Genomic DNA, 19140 nt, shown 5'->3' with positions numbered 1-19140 from the left:
TGAATGAAGTGCAAATGGGAAGGAAAAAGAGACTTTGGGGAAAAAGGTGTTGTCTAAATATATAAAAATGCCTTGAATGGTAGATGTGGTTGCTCATTAAGGGAAGGTCAAAGATGTGAAATTTTGACTTGATGAGGAGATTCAGAAGAAAGGTAAAAGGATAAATTGTTTGAAACTCGGTCAGTAAATTTTCTTCATCCTTTCATCCCTCTTGCAAGGATTTTTTTTGTTGGACAGGCTTTTCCCATTATATGTCCAAATGGATAGTTCTGTGGCTTTTGTTGTGTACACATCAGAGTGTCTGCTTCTGGCCTCTGAGCTTTTGGAGTGGGCACTGGGATCATTTGCAGGTTTTCAGATAGAAAAATGAAAGAATATGACGTATCCCTGCTGCACGGAGGGGCAGCAGTTCAGCCTGAATATGGTGCTGAGCATCTTGCACACAGGGAGGCCATGGGGGGTTCACTGAGCATCTGTTGCTCATTGAAGTAGAGAAATTAAACTGCCACATCCATATGCTTCAAGTATTGATTACATCAGGAGGCACCACAGGCCTCCACGTTAGCCCTCTCACTGCAGGTAGCCCCATTTTGGATCAGTATGTATTCCAGGAGCCTCTTTGTAGATGGAGTTTGAAATAAAATTTGCGTCACATCAAATAAGACAAGGAATGACCTTTTTAGTTATTCCTTTGAGGCTGTCACAGACGACACGGTGTTGGTAGCTGACATCTCCTTTCACATCCACTGCCACTGTTGTCACAGTCGGAATGTGGTCAAGAGTCATGTTGCTGAAGTGAGGCAAACACACCTCATCGTTCCTGATGGGCAGTGTTTCAGGTGATGGTTTAATCTTTGGTAGCAGCTGAAATGTCTGCATGCATTCCTTTGTGACAGGTCCTTGTCTCCTTAATCTATTTGTTGATTCTCCTTTGGAGAAAGTTAAGACTGTTCAGGCTTTTTCCTAGGGTAAAAAGCTCTTAGTTATATACAGAGGTTAAAAATGTGTATGTTCATGCATAATCATGTCTTCTGTCCTAATATGATCTTGGATTCTTCATGAATTTGTGATGCTGAACAGAATCCATGGGATCATGAAATGGCATGAGTTGGAAGGGGCCTTAAAAATCATCTAGATCCAACTCCCCTGCCTTGGGCAGGGACACTTTTCACTAGACCAGCTTGTTCAGAGCTCCATCCATTCTGCCCTGAACACTTCCAGGGATGGCACAACCACAGTTTTTCTGGGCAGCAGCAGAGGATTTGCCTGTACAGGTGGTTGGAACCAGAGATGCTCCTTGGGGTTTGTATGGCCACAACTCTGACTTGTTTTTAGCACGTGTTGTCTCTGCCACTTGTCCTGGGCAGAGCTGTTCCTGCTGTAAGTCCATGTCTGCATGGAGGTGTGGATTGTCCCCTTGGAGGATGAACTGCATCTCTTTTTTGGCTACTGAAGGAGCTTTATTATTTTTTCTTACATTTTTTTTTCAAGCCTTGCAGTGACTGCCACAAGAGAAAGGACATGCTAGGAGAGGGAGCAGGGCAGTGTCAGCTGAGGACACGCTCTGAGCTGGGTCATGGCTGTTAGCTAGAGACGTGGCACGGCTGGCACGTGGGAGGGTGCTCCAGACACCACAATATCTGCTGAAAGTCAGTGAGATGGAGGGCTGGCTGAGATTCCTTGGCTTTCTCTAGCCTTAGCACGCAAAAAAAAAAAAGCCAGGACTAATATAAAAGGAACATGCTCAAAGTATTGATCTTTTACATCTCTGTCAAAGTCTAAGCAGGAGGGAGGGCCCAGCTCTTGGGAAGCCCTAGCATCTCTTCCTATGGGGTATTTTTGTGCCAGGAAAGAAGCAGTCTTAAGAGGAGCTCTAAACTTGAAATGAAAGTGGTGCCTTTGAACAGCACGAGGTGGAGGCAATCAAAGGCAGTGGAGGCAGCGAGGGGCTCTGCACAGGGGCATGGCAGCTCAGGCAGGAAAGCTTCGGGACAGTCCTGGGAGCTGCTTCCCTGGCTGAATTGGCACGTGAATGCTGCACTGCTTTACCTGATTAGTATTTCAGTTCAGCAAAGCAAGCCCATTTGGGAGCACAGAGAAGTGAAGGATTAACAGCAGTGGAAGTCTGAATAAATGCTGCCATTGCTCTTTGCTCCCGCCTGGCAGGGTTGTTCCAGCCCTGTGCTCTCCGTGTGGTCTGTGAGAGCACTTGAGGCATGGGCTGGGCAGTCCCTCCTCTTCTGGGGGCACAGCTTTACTTTCCTACCTCTGCTTTACCTTGGGGACCTCTCTGCTCCTTGAGGCCAGGGAAGATGCTCGGGTGTGTCAGGGCACCTGTGCCCTCTGCTTGAGTCTGTCCAGAATCTGCCCTCTTGCTCCCTGCCTCTGACACACCAACTGCTCTGGGACGTGCTTGGAAATAGTTCATTAAAACCTTTCTCTTTTTTTTCACACAGAAATGTCACATCTATTGAATTGAGCGGCCAGTTCTGATGAAATTTGATTTCAGAGTGCTTCCTCGGCATGATCTTTCAACACCTCTGAAACATTCTGCCCTAAATGCATTCTGTTTTGCAATGATTTAAACCAGAAATTCGTTACATTCTGCTGCTCTGTCTAGCAAGAGAGATTAAAACCCTAAAAGGTTTGAAATTGATATGGAATCCTCCAGGTTTGGAAAGAGAAGCTCATTCACAAGGAATTAAAAGAAAACTCACTGTGTATTTAAATGAATTTCAGAGCTGCAAATTCCCTAGATTTGGAAACATTTTGGTTTCTTTCCAGATTCATTTTCAAGAGTGTAGGAGAGCTGAGATGTACAGCTGACAGCTGCCTTGTCTTCTGTTCAGTTCCGTCCTGCTCCAATCTGCTGAATACCTAGAGGGGAGCCACTCTGAATCCAGGATTTCTCTCCCAAAAAGTGCTCTCTGGGAGCAGACACAGTGCTAGGGCAAAAGCTCCCAGCTGTGCAGGGAGGGCCTGGACCATGGGGAGCCTGTAATCCTCAGTGGGAGTTCATAGGATTGGGCAGGATTAAAGGCTAACAAGAGTAGTTTTTAACTCCTGGCTTCTCATGACTGATAGTGACAATCTGTTGGAGAGGACTCTGTCTGTACCTTCATTCACAGCCACAGTGGTGAGGCTTTGGCCCAGGTTTGGACTTCAATGCCTTTTTGGGTTTGGGTGTTGTGCCCCTCCAAACACTTTAAAGGCTTGCTGAAAAATCCAAATCTTAGGTGAGAAGGTGATGATCATAAAAAGCATCAGGTCCCGTCAGTCTTTGAGTTTCCTTTGGCTTGTGTTTCCTAAGGGTGCAGATATCGTTATCAGATTGTTCTTGGCTGTTTCCAAGCCAGCGTCTTGTTGTCAGTACCATTAAAAAATTCAGAAAGGCCTTCAGCCTGCACATCTCAGGGCCAAAGCTGAGCAGCAGCTCAAGGCAGGCAGAGACTGTATCCAAAAAATGCCTTTCCATGACTTCTGTATCACAGATGAGGAAGGTTTATGTCCTCCTCTCAAGTCGAGTAAAGGTGGTTGCTGCAGGAAAGATGATGGACTAGAAGGACCTGCTTTCTATGCTTGAGTATGTTACTGGTGCTTCAAGCTTGCATCTTGTCAGGAAGGCTTTTTTAATTTATGTGTCATCCTTTGCCCTCATGTCCTTTATGATAATGAGGTTCCAAGGCCACATGGAACTTCAGCATATTAAACTCACCTGAGATGTCTTCAGCACCTCTTGCCTTACTCCAGACTCCATACTGTCTTTTACAGGAGCTACCTCTTTCCAGAATGTGTTTTATTCTTGCTGGCTGTTCTGCTTTCTTCATCCCTTTTCCATCAAGCCAGGTGGAGATTTTGCCTTTTGTTTTCCCTTCAGACCTGAGGCTTGCTGCTGACATGGGTACTAGAAAGTCGTATTTTGGCTCAATACTACATTTTGCCTTTCCCTCACCAGGCTGTCCTAGGTGGACCATGCTGTAAGCCTCCATCTAATTTATTACTTTGCTTTCTGTGTTCTTCATCTTTACTGCAAATTGAAAACATGTCTCTGTAGGGTGCTCCAACCAGAAACAGGGGCCTTGGTGATTGTAATGTTCCAAACAATTCATTTCAAGCACCAACGTGATGATTGTAGTTTGTCGTTTCTGGAGAGTAGTTAAACCTTGTGTAATGAGGTTGCCAATTATCCCCGGTACTCCCCGATGTGCAGTGACAAATCAAAGCTACTTGGTGTACATAAGTGTGTGCATTTGTCAAGCCCCTGGCCTGTCATCCACAGAGGCCCCACAGAGGGAGACAGGGAGGGTGTTTTGATGCCTTGGCATGGATGTTGCTTGAGTGTGAAAGGTGGGAAGTCAAGGGGTTGGTGGGGGGTGTTGGAGAGCTTTGGGACATCCACCCAGGTGTCTCCCAGCCTGTGGATGTTCCTGTGACCAATGCTATGCATGGATGGTCTGAAGAGGTGGGATTAAAGTGCTTCATCAGTGAGAAGAGGCATCATGTTCTCCTCAGTGCATCTTGGCAGGGCAGTGGGAATTGCTTTTCTGCCGCCGTTTCTGGAGCGTGTCAGGTGCACCAGGATGAGGATGGTAAATGAGCTCGTCCTTCTGGGAGTGGGAGGCTGAGTCTGTCTGTGCCGTGTCTGCTGCAGCTTGTGGGCTCTCCAAGTAGATTTTTGAGACTCATCAGATTCCAAAAAACTTTTCCTACTTTGCAAATGGACTTCATAGCTGCAAAGGGCTGCTCCAAAGTGTTCAGGTAACCTTTGGGCCCGTAAGGGGCAGGGTAACATTTACCATGACTCCTGATGAATTGGCTGCAATGGAGAAGAACCATCTGTAGCAGTTGCATTCCCCAGGGCTTCACTCACTGTCCCCCATCAGGCATTTCTGTTCCTACTCCATACCTAGCACCATATGCCAGGCAGCTGAAAGCATGTCACTCTAGTCCACTGAGAGATTTTTAAACTTCGCTGATGACTTTTTACTTTTTTCCCAGAGGTATTTCACCCCAAGAACTGAGACAGATAAGGCAGCAGCTGGTGTCAAATAATTGATCTTAACAAATGGCAGGAGCAAGATGAAAGGCTATTCATTTCTATAGGGAGCTTCCTGTCATTTCCCTTAGAAGATGAAAGAGAACGAGCTGGCCCTGGCTGAGGTGATGGTGGAGGCTGCCAGACACTGCTTGAGTAGTCTGTGCACTCTTTCCACTGGGTTTTGTGTCATGGCTGCCTGATGGTACCAAGTCCTGTGCAGTAGACAGAGGTCAGACATGCAGCAGAGGACAAGATCTGTCCCAGAAAACTCACAGGAGGGAGAAGCAATGATTGTGGAATCATGGAATCACAGAAGGATTTGGTTTGGAAGGGATCTTAAACATCATCTTGTTCCAGACACCCCGCCATGGACAGGGACACCTTCCACTAGACCAGGTTGATCAAAGCCCAATCCAGCCTGGCCTTGAACACTTCCAGGGGCATCCGCAGCTTCTCTGGGCACCCTGTTCCAATGTCTCACACCCTCACAGTAAAGAATTTCTTTGTTATATCTAATGTAATCCCTCCCCCTCTCAGTTTAAAGCCATTACTCATTGTTCTATCACTACACATCCTTGTCAGGAGTCCCTCTCAAACTGTAGCCCCACCTGTAGCCCCTTTAGGTGATGAAGTGCTGTGACTTGGAGCCCTGCACTGCCAGACAAGGCACTTATGAAGGGTTCCTCTCTCCTGTGTGAGATGCTGCAGTAACTCTGCAAATTTTTTGTTGTCCACTCCAAGCACAGAAGATGGATTTTGACCTTGGTAGTGCATGATGGTTGGGTGCCAACTTCAGAAATAAATGTTCGTGATCTTTAACTCCCTCCTGCAAAAGGCAGGCTATCATCACTACTGTTTGGTGGAAAAAGTTAAAGCTAGACCTTAGAGTCTTTGGATTTAAATTGGCACGAAGCTACATCTCAAGGAATCCATTAATCTTGAACAAACTGAACTCCTGAGACACAACAGTCATTAATACCTTAAATATGACTTTTCAAGCTCGATACTGCCAAATCCACCTTTGCATTTTCTATATTTTTCCTGGCAAGAAGGGGAAATTCTGTAGGTGGCCACCAAAGAACTGAAGGAAGCAGCAGGTGGCTTCAGAAATGTATCCATGTCTGAATTCCCCATTCCTCCCACACAGTATTTTTTTCCTCTTTTTTCTTTTCTTTTTTCCCCTGCTAAAAATTGCTATGCCTCTTGCACCTTAATTATGTTCAGTAAATCTTCAGAACACAGGAATTTTATACAGCTTGGAAAAATGTTTCTGATATAAAGAGACCAGAGAGACTGTGGAGTGACCTCTTCCGAAAAGGTTAGATCAAACCTAATTATAACCCTTTTTTCCACTGTCCCCAAGAAAGAACCAAGAGCGCCCAAGCAGAGCCTTGACAAAGAGCTGTGCATTCTCTGCTGAGGCCAATGCAAAAAAAAATCCCTGAGGGAAAACATAAGCCAGCACCACAGAAACATCATCTGCCAGCCCCTGGTACACCACAGGGAATGTGGGGGATGGATTTGCAAAATGCAAATTGGGGTCCATTGAGGCTTCACTACACTACATCAAGGTAATTTTCAAACTTAATGATTTTCACATTTAATTCAGGGAGAAATTAGTCATCAGGTATTGAGACAAAGCAAGGCTCTCCTCTGTACTGGGATGCTCTCCTCTTCAAGCTGTGTTATCTCGACAATAATTAAAATGTTCGCTGGAGTAGAAAACGTGCGATCTGATTCATTAGCCAGATTTCCCTTTGTAGGCTAAGTCTTGTTTGCTTACGGGAAATTGAGATGGGCTTGGAGGAGAGAGCACTCTGGACACTGATTATTTGTAAGGGGGGAGCCAAGGAATTATGAAACCAGAGCCACATGTGTGTGTCCTACGCAGTGAACAGCTCAGCATGTCCTCTTCCACCTTCTAAAGGATGGGAGGGTCTACATGGTTGGCTGGAGAAGCTGTAGGTTATGGGAACACACAGACTGACAAGCCTGGAGGACCCTTGTGCCATGGGTATCCATGGGCCAGGCTAAGCCAGAGAGTTTCAGCTTGCTGAAAACACCCACATGTTCTGCAAGAAGGTGACTGTCAGTGAGTGAGCCCTATGGGGGAAACAAAAAGCAACACTGGACATCTTTCTCATTCTTCCAATTTTCAAAATCATCTGTAAGAGTAAGTAATCACAGATTATTTCTTTCTGCACCCTCTTGGTTCTTGAATCTTAAGATGGCACTGTTTGGGTGTTTCACTTTGTTCTGGTGTTCCCACATTTCAAACAGCTTGTCCTGTGCAGAACAGGAAACTACTCCTGATGTGAAGTGAGTCTACCCTTCAGAAGAGGAGAAAAGCACCTCCAGCACCTCAAGTAAAGTCTACACAAAAACCCTTCTCCCTTTTTCCTCTCTTCTAGTAATCCCCAAAGTGACTAAGCACCTGCTTTCCAACCCCGTGTTCACCTGCATCATCCTGGCAGCCTGCATGGAGATTGCGGTGGTGGCCGGCTTCGCCGCCTTCCTGGGGAAGTACCTGGAGCAGCAGTTCAACCTCACCACCTCATCTGCCAACCAGCTCCTGGGTGAGTAACCACGGGGGCCAAACCTCCAGTGTCCAAAGGTATTTAAAAGTGTTCAGCATGGCTGGTAACTGCTGCCAGTCTCACTGGTTAGGCTGCCCAAAAGTGACTTTTCTGACGTGTGGAAATGTGTCTGTGAGTGAGAGGGCTGGGCTTCAGCTGTGCCGTGGCTGCAGAGCCCAGAGCAGACCTCCAGCATCCTTTCTTCTCAGCTGTGCTCTCCACTGCATCCTGCTGCCATCACTTCCCCTGCAGTCAAGCCTGTTGTGTGGGAAGCAGTATGGGACAGCCAGGATAGGAGTCTGTGAGAGCCTTGGGTGCAGGAGAAATGGGCCCTCTGCTTGCCCAAGACTGCAGTTGCTCTCCAAGTGATAGTGTGGCCCATTTTACTGCTTGTCTTGTGGTTCTGGTGCCCCCAGTTCTGCAGCCCATCTCAGTCTGGGTTAGGAAGCCCATTGTCTCCTGTTAGTCACTGCTTTCCCCTGGCCTGGTAATGACAAGGTTGCAATGAGCAGTTCAAGTACCTGAGTTAGTGCAGCCTGGTTGTCTTTCAAATGTCCCTTCTCTCTGACCATTCCATGCTGCTGTGATTTCACGTTCTACATTTCTCTGTGTTCATTTGTTCCCTGTCAGGACACTGATGGCAGAATATTCATTTATTTTCTGCTGCTGCTCATCCCAGGCAGGCCCAGCCATTTGTTTATGACAGCCCTTTTTTCAGCAGCACCCAATTAAGATATCTGCAAGTTGATCTTGGATGATCTGTGACCACAGCTCGCCAGATGGGCAGCTGGCAGTGATCTGTCAAAAACTGGGACATCAGGAAATGGGTGGATCTTCATATCATAACAAGGAGTTTGCAAGCTGCTCTCCTGACAGTTGTTTATTTCCCTATTAAACTCATTGGTATCTTCTGGTTTTGGCCTGGTTTTCCAAAAGAAACAATCCCCTGCAGTCAGCCTTGCCTCCCCCAGCAACCCAGAAATTTGCTAGTGAATTTTAATATGACTTGACAGAAGGCCAGAGGTCTCAGAGATGTTAGGCTGTTCCATCTTTCCTGAAAATTAAAGGCTTGGCAACGGAAAGTAACTTCACTGTTGACCCACTGGGAGATGGGAAAAAGCTTTTTGGAGGGAGCTGGCTGGGCAGTCAGCATGTGAGTGCAGCTGGGTGGCCAGCAAAGAGGGGATCACCCATGAGCCAGAGCACATCCTGCTTCTGACCTGACACTGGGAAAGACTTGGACACCTCTGTGTTTCTTACAGCAACTTGTTTAAACAAAGTTATAATCAGATTTCTCACATGGCATTTGGTGGAATCTAGAAATGCCAAGACTGGGATTATCTTCTAAGCACAGTTCAGGCGGGTGACATCTGGCAGCAAAAGTGACCTCAGACAAGCAGAGTGTGGTAATTTTTGTCTGTGCTGGAAAGGGAGTCATTCTGGCAGTGATTCTGCATTTCACAGTTAAAGAAATTCTTGTAGGGAGATTTCATATTTTCAAATGCTGCTCCTGCATAGTCTCTGAAGATCAGACTTCTGTGAGTTGCACCAGCAGGGCTCATCCAAAGCCTCCAGACACCTTGGAAAATTCTTGTATTTATTTGCTGCTGCTTAGGTCAGGCTGGGCCAGCCTCAGGAACTCTGGCATTCCCTCCAGCATGGATGAGAACTGGCAGAAGATCCTGGTTCCTCCATGCAAGGCAGCATGCCTGTTTGCATCTGTTCCTTTTTTTGGGCAGCCCCAGCTTGGTGCTGCTCCAGCAGTTGGTCATTGCAAGGTTTCCTCATGCCAATGCACAGATCTGGCTGCTGGAGAGTTCAGCCCTGTCACAGTGTAGTTCACTTGGCCTTGCTCGTGCCTCTTGCTAACTGGTTTTTCCTCTTGCAGGGATGACAGCAATCCCGTGTGCATGTCTGGGCATATTCCTGGGTGGCCTGTTGGTGAAGAAGCTCAGCCTGTCTGCTCTGGGAGCCATCAGGATGGCCATGCTGGTGAACCTGGTGTCCACAGCTTGCTACGTGTCCTTCCTGTTCCTGGGGTGTGACACAGGACCTGTGGCAGGAGTTACTGTTCCCTATGGAAACAAGTGAGTCCACAGAGAGTTTCAGGGAGCTTTGCCAACATAAATCCATGTTAGGGTCCTTGACAGGACCTGAAGGCAGTGCTGGCTTTCAGGCAACCATAGAGCAAGCAGAGGGAAAGCAGTGTTGTATGGGCTCTTAGTCTGGGATGTTTCCATGCCACTCACCACTGGGAGAGTTGAATAGCTGCAGATGACAACAGAGTTTCACTAAAATCTGAAATTCAGTTAAACTGAATCAAAAGGTGCCAGCCTTGAGTCTGTACTCACAGGCAGCTCTGTAGCATTGGGTCTGGTTTGTCCTGGCAGTAAGGGACATGCACTGCTTTGTACATTGATTTAAATGCCCGAGGGGAATTTGTAGAACCAGGTTTTAGATGCCTGGAAATACAGATATGGTGAAGAGAGAGTGTTTGTGGCTGCAGGCCCATTTTAATGTGAGAAATGAGGCCCATGTAACCCTGTTACATCCTGCACTTGCAGGACTTGGAGAGTTATTTGATATTTTCCTCCTGAGTGCCTCTGTATGCAGTGGCAACTCTTTAGATGACAACTTCAGCCTGTCAGCTCCTTACAGTGTTGCAGAAAAACACAGAGCAATCGCCACAGCATCTCTTTACGTTTCCTCGAGGCTTCTTGTTGAGGTAACAGGGCAGCCCAAGCCTTGCATTAGATTCTCTTTTGCAGGGAGATAGGGACCATGGCATTTCAGTCTCCAAGGAGAGGCTGTAGTCTGGATTTCTTAGAGCTGGAACCCAGCTAGCCTGCCCACTGCTTTTTTGTAACATGTTTGCTTTAACTGTCCCCCTCAAAGGTATCTTTGTGAGGCAACAATTGGAAAACTGGCTGATATCACACTGTCCATTAATTTCTTTCTTTGTCTTACAGCTCAACTCCAACCTCATCTCTGGACCCATATTCCCCCTGCAATAACAACTGTGAATGCCAAACTGATTCCTTCACTCCAGTGTGTGGGGCAGACGGGGTCACATACTTATCTGCCTGCTTTGCTGGCTGCAGCAGCACGGTGAGTGGGCTTTCCTGGGGACCTCTCTCCTGCAGGAACAGTTCTGGGAGCTCGAGTGAGGTTCCTGCATGTCTGGTAGAGTAGCTCACCTACAGCCAGCAGTGGCTGCACCCCTAGAAGCTGACCTCACACCTCTGGTGGGCCTGAGCCCCTGTTGTTTTTCACTCTGTTCCGTAAATGCCCACACTCTCCAGCTGCCAGGCTCACCCACAGAGAAGGATGAGATTTCACAACCTCCTGCCCTGGTCTTCCTCCTCAGCACGGAACCAAGGAACATGATAGGAGATCTGCACAGGTGTCCAGGGCAGAAAACATCCTCTGCAAGAGATCCCAGACAGCTGAGCTTCTCTTTTATCCTGCTGCTCCTCATCTCCCCTCTTCTCCATCTGCCCATGCTTGTCCTGCCCACCGTTTTAGTCTTCCTCTTGCTCTTTTCCTGAATCTGGTTCCTAGACAGTTGTGAGCAGATCCTGGTTTTATTCACCCTTGTTTAAGCTTTCCTTTAACTTCTCTTGCTTCTCTCTCTTTCCTTTCTTTGCTCTGAGGCAGCAGCAGGAGCGGTTGTCAAGGGAGCAGACTCCATCCAAAGACATTCTGCATTTTCAGTTCTCTCTAAGAGTTTATTTCCCCTTAGAAAACTCTTTAAGACCAAACTACTTTTGTATAATGAAGATGTGGGGAATTTTAAACAACATCTTAAAGGCCAGCTTTTTCACTTTTTGCTGAAATGTTAATGTCTTCTGGGTTACATTGAAAATGAGTGCCTGCTGCTCCTGTGGATGGGGGCTGGTGGGATTCCTGCATCCTTGCTCGCTGCCTGGGGCTGTGCCAGGCGTGGTGACCACTGCTGTGTGCAGGCATGGGAGGTCAGCCTGCTCACAGGGACTGTTTGTGCCTACAGGGACATCAGTGCTCACCACATGCAATTATCCCTCCATGGCTTCCCCTTTGAGAAGATACCAAACCTCCCTTCCTTCCCTGGAGACAAAGCACATGTGAGTGCTGCTGAGCAGACGCTGTTGGCAGTGTAGTCTCCCTGTCCAGATCATCTGTGAGCTTATCCTGTTTAAACATCTTGTCTCCTCCATTCCCTCTCCAGCCTCAGAGATACAGGCATCCCTTTGAAACACCACAGTTTTGAGCTTTCAGCAGCCCTACAAGGATCTACATCAGTGTGTGACATGTGAAGGTGTTACCTCCTGCCCTCTTCTTCCTCCTCCTCCCAATAAGTCAACACCTGAGATGGCAGCAGGATGATTTTAACAAGAAACCAGCTTCTTTCAGGTGCACAGAATTGTGTCTCACCAGTTCACCAAGCCTTCAGCAAGTGTACAGCTGGTGTTGGCCTGTGGCTGGAGGGTGGGAGCGATCTCCTTGCTGTGCAGTGCAGGGGAAAGCTCTGGCTCCTCTGGAAGGAGCATGGAAATTCAGCTCTGCCCCTTCAGTCTGCAGCTGCCTGTCCTTGTGCTCTGCAAGAGCAAACCTCTCAGCAAAAAAACCTCACTCTCCCTCAAGCTCTCTCTTACTCATTCCTTCTTATTTTGCCTTTTCATTGTCATCCTTGGGGTTCTTCTCATCTCTTTGTTTTGTGGGGGTTTTTTGCAGTCACATTTTGAACACAAATTGGTGAAGCAATAGCATCCGCTGGAAAGGGCATTATCAAGAATTATGGACCAGTTTGGCCATGCAATGGCCTCGAGGCAAAGCCAAATTACCAAACCAAGTTTTAAACCCATAATCCAGGTAATGACCTGTCTGGAGGGTCTTGTGGATGTTATGTGCTTGTGATGAGCCAAGGGTTGCTTTTTACTGGGACATAAAATTCTCTGAATGCTTTATTTAACTTTACTACATTTTATATTTCTGACTGCTTCTCTTCACTTTTCCTCTGTGAACAATCTCTAAAAGCAGTGTGTAGCTCAGTTATATTTTTCTTTTTCATTCCTTCTCTCTTACCGAGCTGATTCCAGAGGTGCACTTGTGCAAAAAGCCATAGGAATATCAGTGCTGGCAGGCAGAGCTCTGGCTCCCCCAAGAACTTTTCTTTCAGGCCGTTCCTGGGAGTGACTCTTGCATACCATGTGTTGGAGTGTGCATCTTTTTTGTTTGATGGCACTGACTCTCTCAGCATTTTGGCTGGGGACACATGAATTCCAGCCTGGAGTTACTGTGCTGCCACCTCACAGCTTTGCATTGAAGTACCAGCCTGTCCCTTCCCTGTCAGAGCCAGGGCTTAAAAAATGAGTAATTAAAAACATGGGTAATTTGCGTGGATAATCACACCAAAGTCAGGATGCTGTTAAAAGGTGTAAACTCTGCATCTGTGTAGCCTCACAGGCACACATAAATCTGGGTGTTGAGGTTGCTGGGCAGCAGAAGGTTCTGATAACAAGTGGATGAATGCAGTGGGGTTGCAGATAAGAGGATCTGTAGAAGTTTGGCACAGGTAGCAAAAAATTGCCTCTCCACAGGACAAAGTTATAACTCCACCTTTGATGTTTCCTTGTTTGATGTCTGTGAGTTGCCTACTGTGTCAGTAATAAAAGATCAAAGATCTCCCAGGTAAGGGTGAGGTGCAGTGCTAAGCAAGCTGATGCAGTTAGCACAAACCACTCACACTGCTTCGGGCCAGCACCTTGAAGCAAAGTGATTGGAAAAGTGGATTGAGGGACAAATTTTCAGGCAGCGAAGGTAGGATCTGCCTTGTGCTTCATAAAAAGTCACACCAATGGGGGGACAGTCTGTCTCATCACTGCCCAAAACAGGTGCTTTCTGTCCCTCGATGAGAGCCCATGGGAAATAAACACCCAATTCTGAGTGTTTGGGAATTTCGTCCAAGGGTTATTCAGTGCATATGTGCATGTGTGTATACATATATATATATATATATACTTTCCCAGACTTACATGGGGTTTGATCCACAGGACCTTGTCCAGGCTGATGTCTAGTAATGTACTGCAGTAAGATCCAGGAGTTACAAATTCCTGTTGTCTGTGCAAATGCCACCTCAGTGGTGCTAATTGTCACCATTCTGGAGCCTTCAGGTGTCAGCTTCTAACTCACAGCACAGGAATTTGTTATGTTAATTATTGCTTGCCAGCAGAAAAGGCACCTGCATGTCTGCTCCAGCTCTCCCAGAGTTCTGCAGCACAGTCTCTCTTGTCATCTGTGCACTTAGTTGGAAAAATATTATTCAACTCCTATGCAGAAGGAAGAGATTGGTGTCAGAAAGGTTGGAGTAGTATCCCTGCTGATCCTTACCTTTGGAGGCAGTGAACCAGAAAGTGTGCTTTTGTATGGTTCTAAGGGGACCTCTTTTGCACAAAAACAAAGGAACTTCTGCTTGCACATGGTAGAGGGGAAGGGGAGGAGATTCAGCTGCTTTTCAAGATGTTATATTTTATGACGTTACTCCTCATACAAACATGTGACCTGCAAACCCAGAGGGCTTGTGAAGACCGGCCATGAATCATTAATGACTGTTTCTTTCTGTATTTGTTAAGGGATTTCTTGTTAGTATTGTGTGCCTTAATTGCACTGGCATCCCCCACTCAGAAATTCAGGAGGGCAAGTTGGAAAATAAGGAACAAAAAAGTAAATCCTTAAATCTGTGACCGGCAAACAAAGCTTCTTTTCACACTGCACACTTGCTGGAGAGATCAAAGCAAAATGCAGTCATTCCACTCTCCTTCTGATCACATATTGATAAAGTTTATCTCGCTTGACTTGAGCTTTTAGCTCAACACAAATCTCTCTGAACCAGATGTCATTTATTAGCCCTGGGAAGTCCAGCAGCGTCCATGCTGCCAGGCCATGGTAGTTCAGCTCTGGGTGAGCTGCAGCACCCATCGTGGGTGGCTTCTTCCCAGGGTTTGAGGTGCTGGAATCAGGCCCCGAACCTGCAGCCAAGAACAGAGCTGCAGATTTACCTGCATTTAATGTACTTCAGTTTAATTACAGCAGCCAAGAGGACGGAGGTAAATAAGAAAGGAATTAAAACCGTAATGGGGGGAATCTTCCTTGTCACAGAGACACAGATTGTTTCTTTATTCTCCTCCAAAGAGGTAGAACTCGGTAATAATTCTGTTGCGGTGACATTTATGGGAGAGACTTGAAAGGAGCAGAAGAAAAGAAACAAGCCAAGGGACAGCTTTCCCTTGCTGGCAACATGCGTCAGCTCTGACGCTCCTGAAATTCTTTCCAAACCCTCTCCAACAAGCACTTAGGAGTTACTTAATTGACCATTAGAGGATTAGGTGTTGCTGCTGACAAGCCCTGTTACAGAGGGCAGGTGGGGATCACAGCTCTCCCTTCTCCTGACTCCGTGTGCTCCTCTGCAGAACCTCAGTGGCTGTTCGTGCCTCACCTCGGTCCCTGCCGAAAACGCCACCGTGGTTCCTGGCAAATGCCCCAGCCCTGGGTGCGAGGAGGCCTTCCTGACATTCCTGTGCGTGATGTGTGTCTGCAGCATGATCGGGGCCATGGCGCAGACGCCGTCCGTCATCATCCTCATCAGGTAGGCCTTCAGTCATCATTCTCACCAAGTAGGGCCCTCAGTCACCATCCCCATCAGCTGGGCCCTCAGTCACCATCCTCATCAGCTGGGCCCTCAGTCACCATCCTCATCAGCTGGGCCCTCAGTCACCATCCTCATCAGCTGGGCCCTCAGTCACCATCCTCATCAGCTGTGCCCTCAGTCACCATCCTCATCAGCTGTGCCCTCAGTCACCATCCTCATCAGCTGGGCCCTCAGTCACCATCCTCATCAGCTGGGCCCTCAGTCACCATCCTCATCAGCTGAGCCCTCAGTCACCATCCTCATCAGCTGTGCCCTCAGTCACCATCCTCATCAGCTGTGCCCTCAGTCACCGTCCTCATCAGCTGAGCCTTCAGTCACCATCCTCATCAGCTGAGCCTTCAGTCACCATCCTCATCAGCTGGGCCTTCAGTCACCATCCTCATCAGCTGAGCCTTCAGTCACCATCCTCATCAGCTGAGCCTTCAGTCACCATCCTCATCAGCTGAGCCTTCAGTCACCATCCTCATCAGCTGAGCCTTCAGTCACCATCCTCATCAGCTGTGCCCTCAGTCACCATCCTCATCAGCTGAGCCTTCAGTCACCATCCTCATCAGCTGGGGCTGCTCAGGGCTGGAGGGACCCTAGGGCACAGTGGGGAGCTGAGGGTCTCACACAGCTCCTGGCCTCTGCCTTTTACACCAAACTCACTGCCCCCACACCCATGATTTTGAACTGAACCTCCATTCAAGCCATTTTTTCCCTAAGGCACTTTTTTTTTTCACTTGGTGGCAGTGCCTGGTTTAGCTGTGGCATGGCCCCAGTTCAGGGCCTGCGGTGTGGAGGGGAAACAGGAACTGCTTGAGCTCTCCTTTGGTAAAGTGAGGGAGTGAGGAGGAACTGGGCCCCCAAATGGACAGGATTCCTGCAGGGGTTGTTCTTCTGGAACAACCAGAACAAATGGAAATACAGATGTGCAGTTTCCAATCCAGGCAGTAAGGAAGTTACAGCTGCAGAGAGAGGGGCAGAATTACCACCCTGTGTTTTCAGCACATAATGGCTTAGAGAGAGGCCTAGACTCACCTTTTGAGATAGTCTGGAGACCACAGAAACCACGGAAAAATGAGAAGCTGTGGCAAAGACTAGCTTTGGTGAATACCTCCCTGAGTGGAGTTTAACTTCTTTCATCCTGGACCAAGTCCAAGAACATAAGGCACTTGGAAGTCTGAAGGACGTGTCTGAGTTAAACCAATGTGAATAGGTGGGCAAAAGTAGCTCATTCATAACTGACCTTGTGTTATTTCCAGACATATGGAACACTTCACCTTATGATATACATATATATCTAAGTCCACATTTATCCAGAATTACTTAGCTGTCCAAGCTGTCACTTACTGAGAGTAATAACCAGAGGCATAAATAGCAGATCCATTCTGCTGCCTGGAAAATTCCAATAAAATTCAATCAATAAGGTCTGTATTAGAAACACACTCTTGAGTGGATTTTGGACAGAACAGCTCTGTGAGGGCATGTCTCCCTGCAGGATACAAAATGAGATATTCCACCTACTAGTTCATTTCTCTCTTTGCATCTCCAGTACCTAAAGGCAAATCAAATTCCTCATGATAAATATTGTGACAAAAGCAATTTGAAGTTTGAAGAGTTCTTTGTTCAAGGAAGCTGCCAGCACCTTTAGGAACCTGCATGGAGACATCTTACTGTTGCCTTCAAAAGAGATAATCCCAGCACCAGCCAGGAAGAAGAATACCAGGGAGTAAGAAAAGCAAAGGGAAGATTAAACATACTCAGTTGAGAGCTGTAGGAAATAAACAATTCACACATCCAGATTTGTAACTTCACTCAGAATCACTGATAGCTGCAAAATGTACAGTGGAGAGCTCTGAGCCAAATACCACCTCATGCTCTCTTGCAACTGCTATCTTCCATTGCTTAAAAAAAGTTGTGGCATATGAATGTGTCCTTGATGTCCAGAGCAGTGACAAGTGACACTGGCAGCTCCCATGGTTATTTAAAAATGGACTCAGTGTCTACAAATTAAATATCTTGTCTAAGCAAGTCATTTGGCCACTGCTGTAGTCAGTGAGAAAAGGAGATTTCTCCAAGTGGCAATTTTTACTCCAGCCTAAAGTTATGGGGATTGACTTTAGTCTTAAATATAGAAAAGTGGATGGAAGGACACCACCACCACTTAAAAGCCCACTGTGAATATTCCAGTGATAATCTATTTTTTCATTAAAATAAACTTTTAATGCTCTGTTTCCTCCATTTCCCACCCAACTGTAGAATCCTATTTGAGCCAAGCCATTAACCATTGGAACATTTTTCCAAGGTCATATCATTCCTGGCATAAAGGCTTTATATAAAGCATGGGGGTCTGCCTGAAAACTGCTGAAATTCATCCCAAGGTCACGGGCTTCATGCAGAAGTCATGGTGTAGTATTACATGGCCCATGAATGTGTGAGAGGAGGGCAGGTGATCAGAAGTGTTATATCCTAACTTAAAAGCTCTTGCTGGTTCTGTTTTACCAGTTTTGGCTGATGCCCCTCCAGTGTATTTATACAGAGAACCACCCCTGCCATGAGTGTTTTTTTAAAGCACCTTTGAAAGATACCTCTTAATGCAGCAGTGATTGTGTTCATAGCAAACATTGTATTCCCAAGATTAAAAAAAAAAAAAGGTATGCTGAAGTCACATACATGAAAACTAGTTTTGAGCGCTTCCTCACTGGATCAACAGGCTGACTGAACCTTTTGCTCCACCATCCTCCCTCCCTCTCTTGTTCCCAGTAGTCTGGGGAGTTTCAGAACCAAAAGTTTTCTCTCCCTGCAGTTCTCAACATCTGGAGCCTTGAAAACATGATGGGGAGCTTGTAAACAATGATTTAATGAGATGGGAATTCCATTTTTCCCCATCCAATGACAACATTAGCTGTTGTTATTAATGACTTGGCTAATTCCTGAACCTATCACCAATGCAATTACTTTTGGGGCTGAAGGCAGTTCAGGAGAAGGCTGAAGAAAAGCCCCATTAATGACTTTTTGAAGAGGTGCTGGTGGCATCCTGGCTGACAGCACAGAATGGCCAGAGGGTGTGTTAATCAAAGCAGAACAACAGGAATCGATTTCTTTCTCTCTCTCTCTCCTCCCTGCAGAACCGTCAGCCCTGAACTCAAGTCTTACGCTCTGGGGGTGCTTTTCCTGCTGCTCCGGTTGCTAGGTAGGTGCAAAAGTTGTATGTTCTTCTCTCCCAACCTTTCTTCCCTCATGGAACACTCAATTTTCAACATGCAAAAGTTGATTTCTACTCCCTGCAGTGCTGTCATTGTCGTGAGTGGGGTCTGACACACTGGGGTCCAAGCCCTCTCCATGAGGGATGTCACATCAAGGCTCCTGAAGGCACTGCTGCTATTTGTGTAGTGCTAAGGGAAGAAAATGCAGTGTTGCATGAGAAATGACTGTTTCTCCCATGGTCCCACACAACCAGTTTCTCTTCTGTAGCTGTTATTAACGTGTCAGCAGCTTGCGGAATTACTGCTGTATTGCATATTGCTCAAGTGGAGGGATATGGATTTTCACCCTCCTTTGAGGGACAGGACCTGTGTTACAGCATGGCTTTGCCCCTTCCTTTGGGGGTCTCGGAAAGGAAACCAGGAAAATGAGACAAGCTGAACCCCTGTTTCCTCCTGTGGGTTAATATCCCATTAAAATCCAAATGGCTCCTCCTCTGGACTAGTATGAATTAAAGGGAATGTATGAATTAAAGGGAACATACCAGGCTGCTGCTTGTTTCTGGGTGTTTTTTTTTTTTCCCTCTGGAAGAAGTGGCTCCTATTTTAAAGCTCTTCTATTTCAGCTCATTAGTCTCAGTGATTCGAGGCATA

At 46.8% G+C, this 19140-nt stretch overlaps 1 protein-coding gene across 1 annotated transcript in view; it reads left to right on the top strand.

The window, feature by feature from the left end:
* The window catches only part of SLCO3A1 (solute carrier organic anion transporter family member 3A1), a 137464-nt gene that overhangs the window by 105559 nt on the left and 12765 nt on the right, over positions 1–19140 (top strand). Inside the window, exons 5-9 of the mRNA XM_063412505.1 lie at positions 7450–7614; positions 9503–9701; positions 10584–10722; positions 15063–15238; positions 18412–18476. Coding sequence (XP_063268575.1) covers positions 7450–7614; positions 9503–9701; positions 10584–10722; positions 15063–15238; positions 18412–18476 — 744 coding nt within the window. The remainder of the gene's footprint in view (positions 1–7449; positions 7615–9502; positions 9702–10583; positions 10723–15062; positions 15239–18411; positions 18477–19140) is intronic.

This window comes from Prinia subflava, chromosome 15 (assembly GCF_021018805.1).
Source record: "Prinia subflava isolate CZ2003 ecotype Zambia chromosome 15, Cam_Psub_1.2, whole genome shotgun sequence".
NCBI classification, from domain to species: Eukaryota; Metazoa; Chordata; class Aves; order Passeriformes; family Cisticolidae; genus Prinia; species Prinia subflava.
Note: the sequence above shows the minus strand (reverse complement) of the source record. Positions and strands in the feature narration are given on the sequence as shown.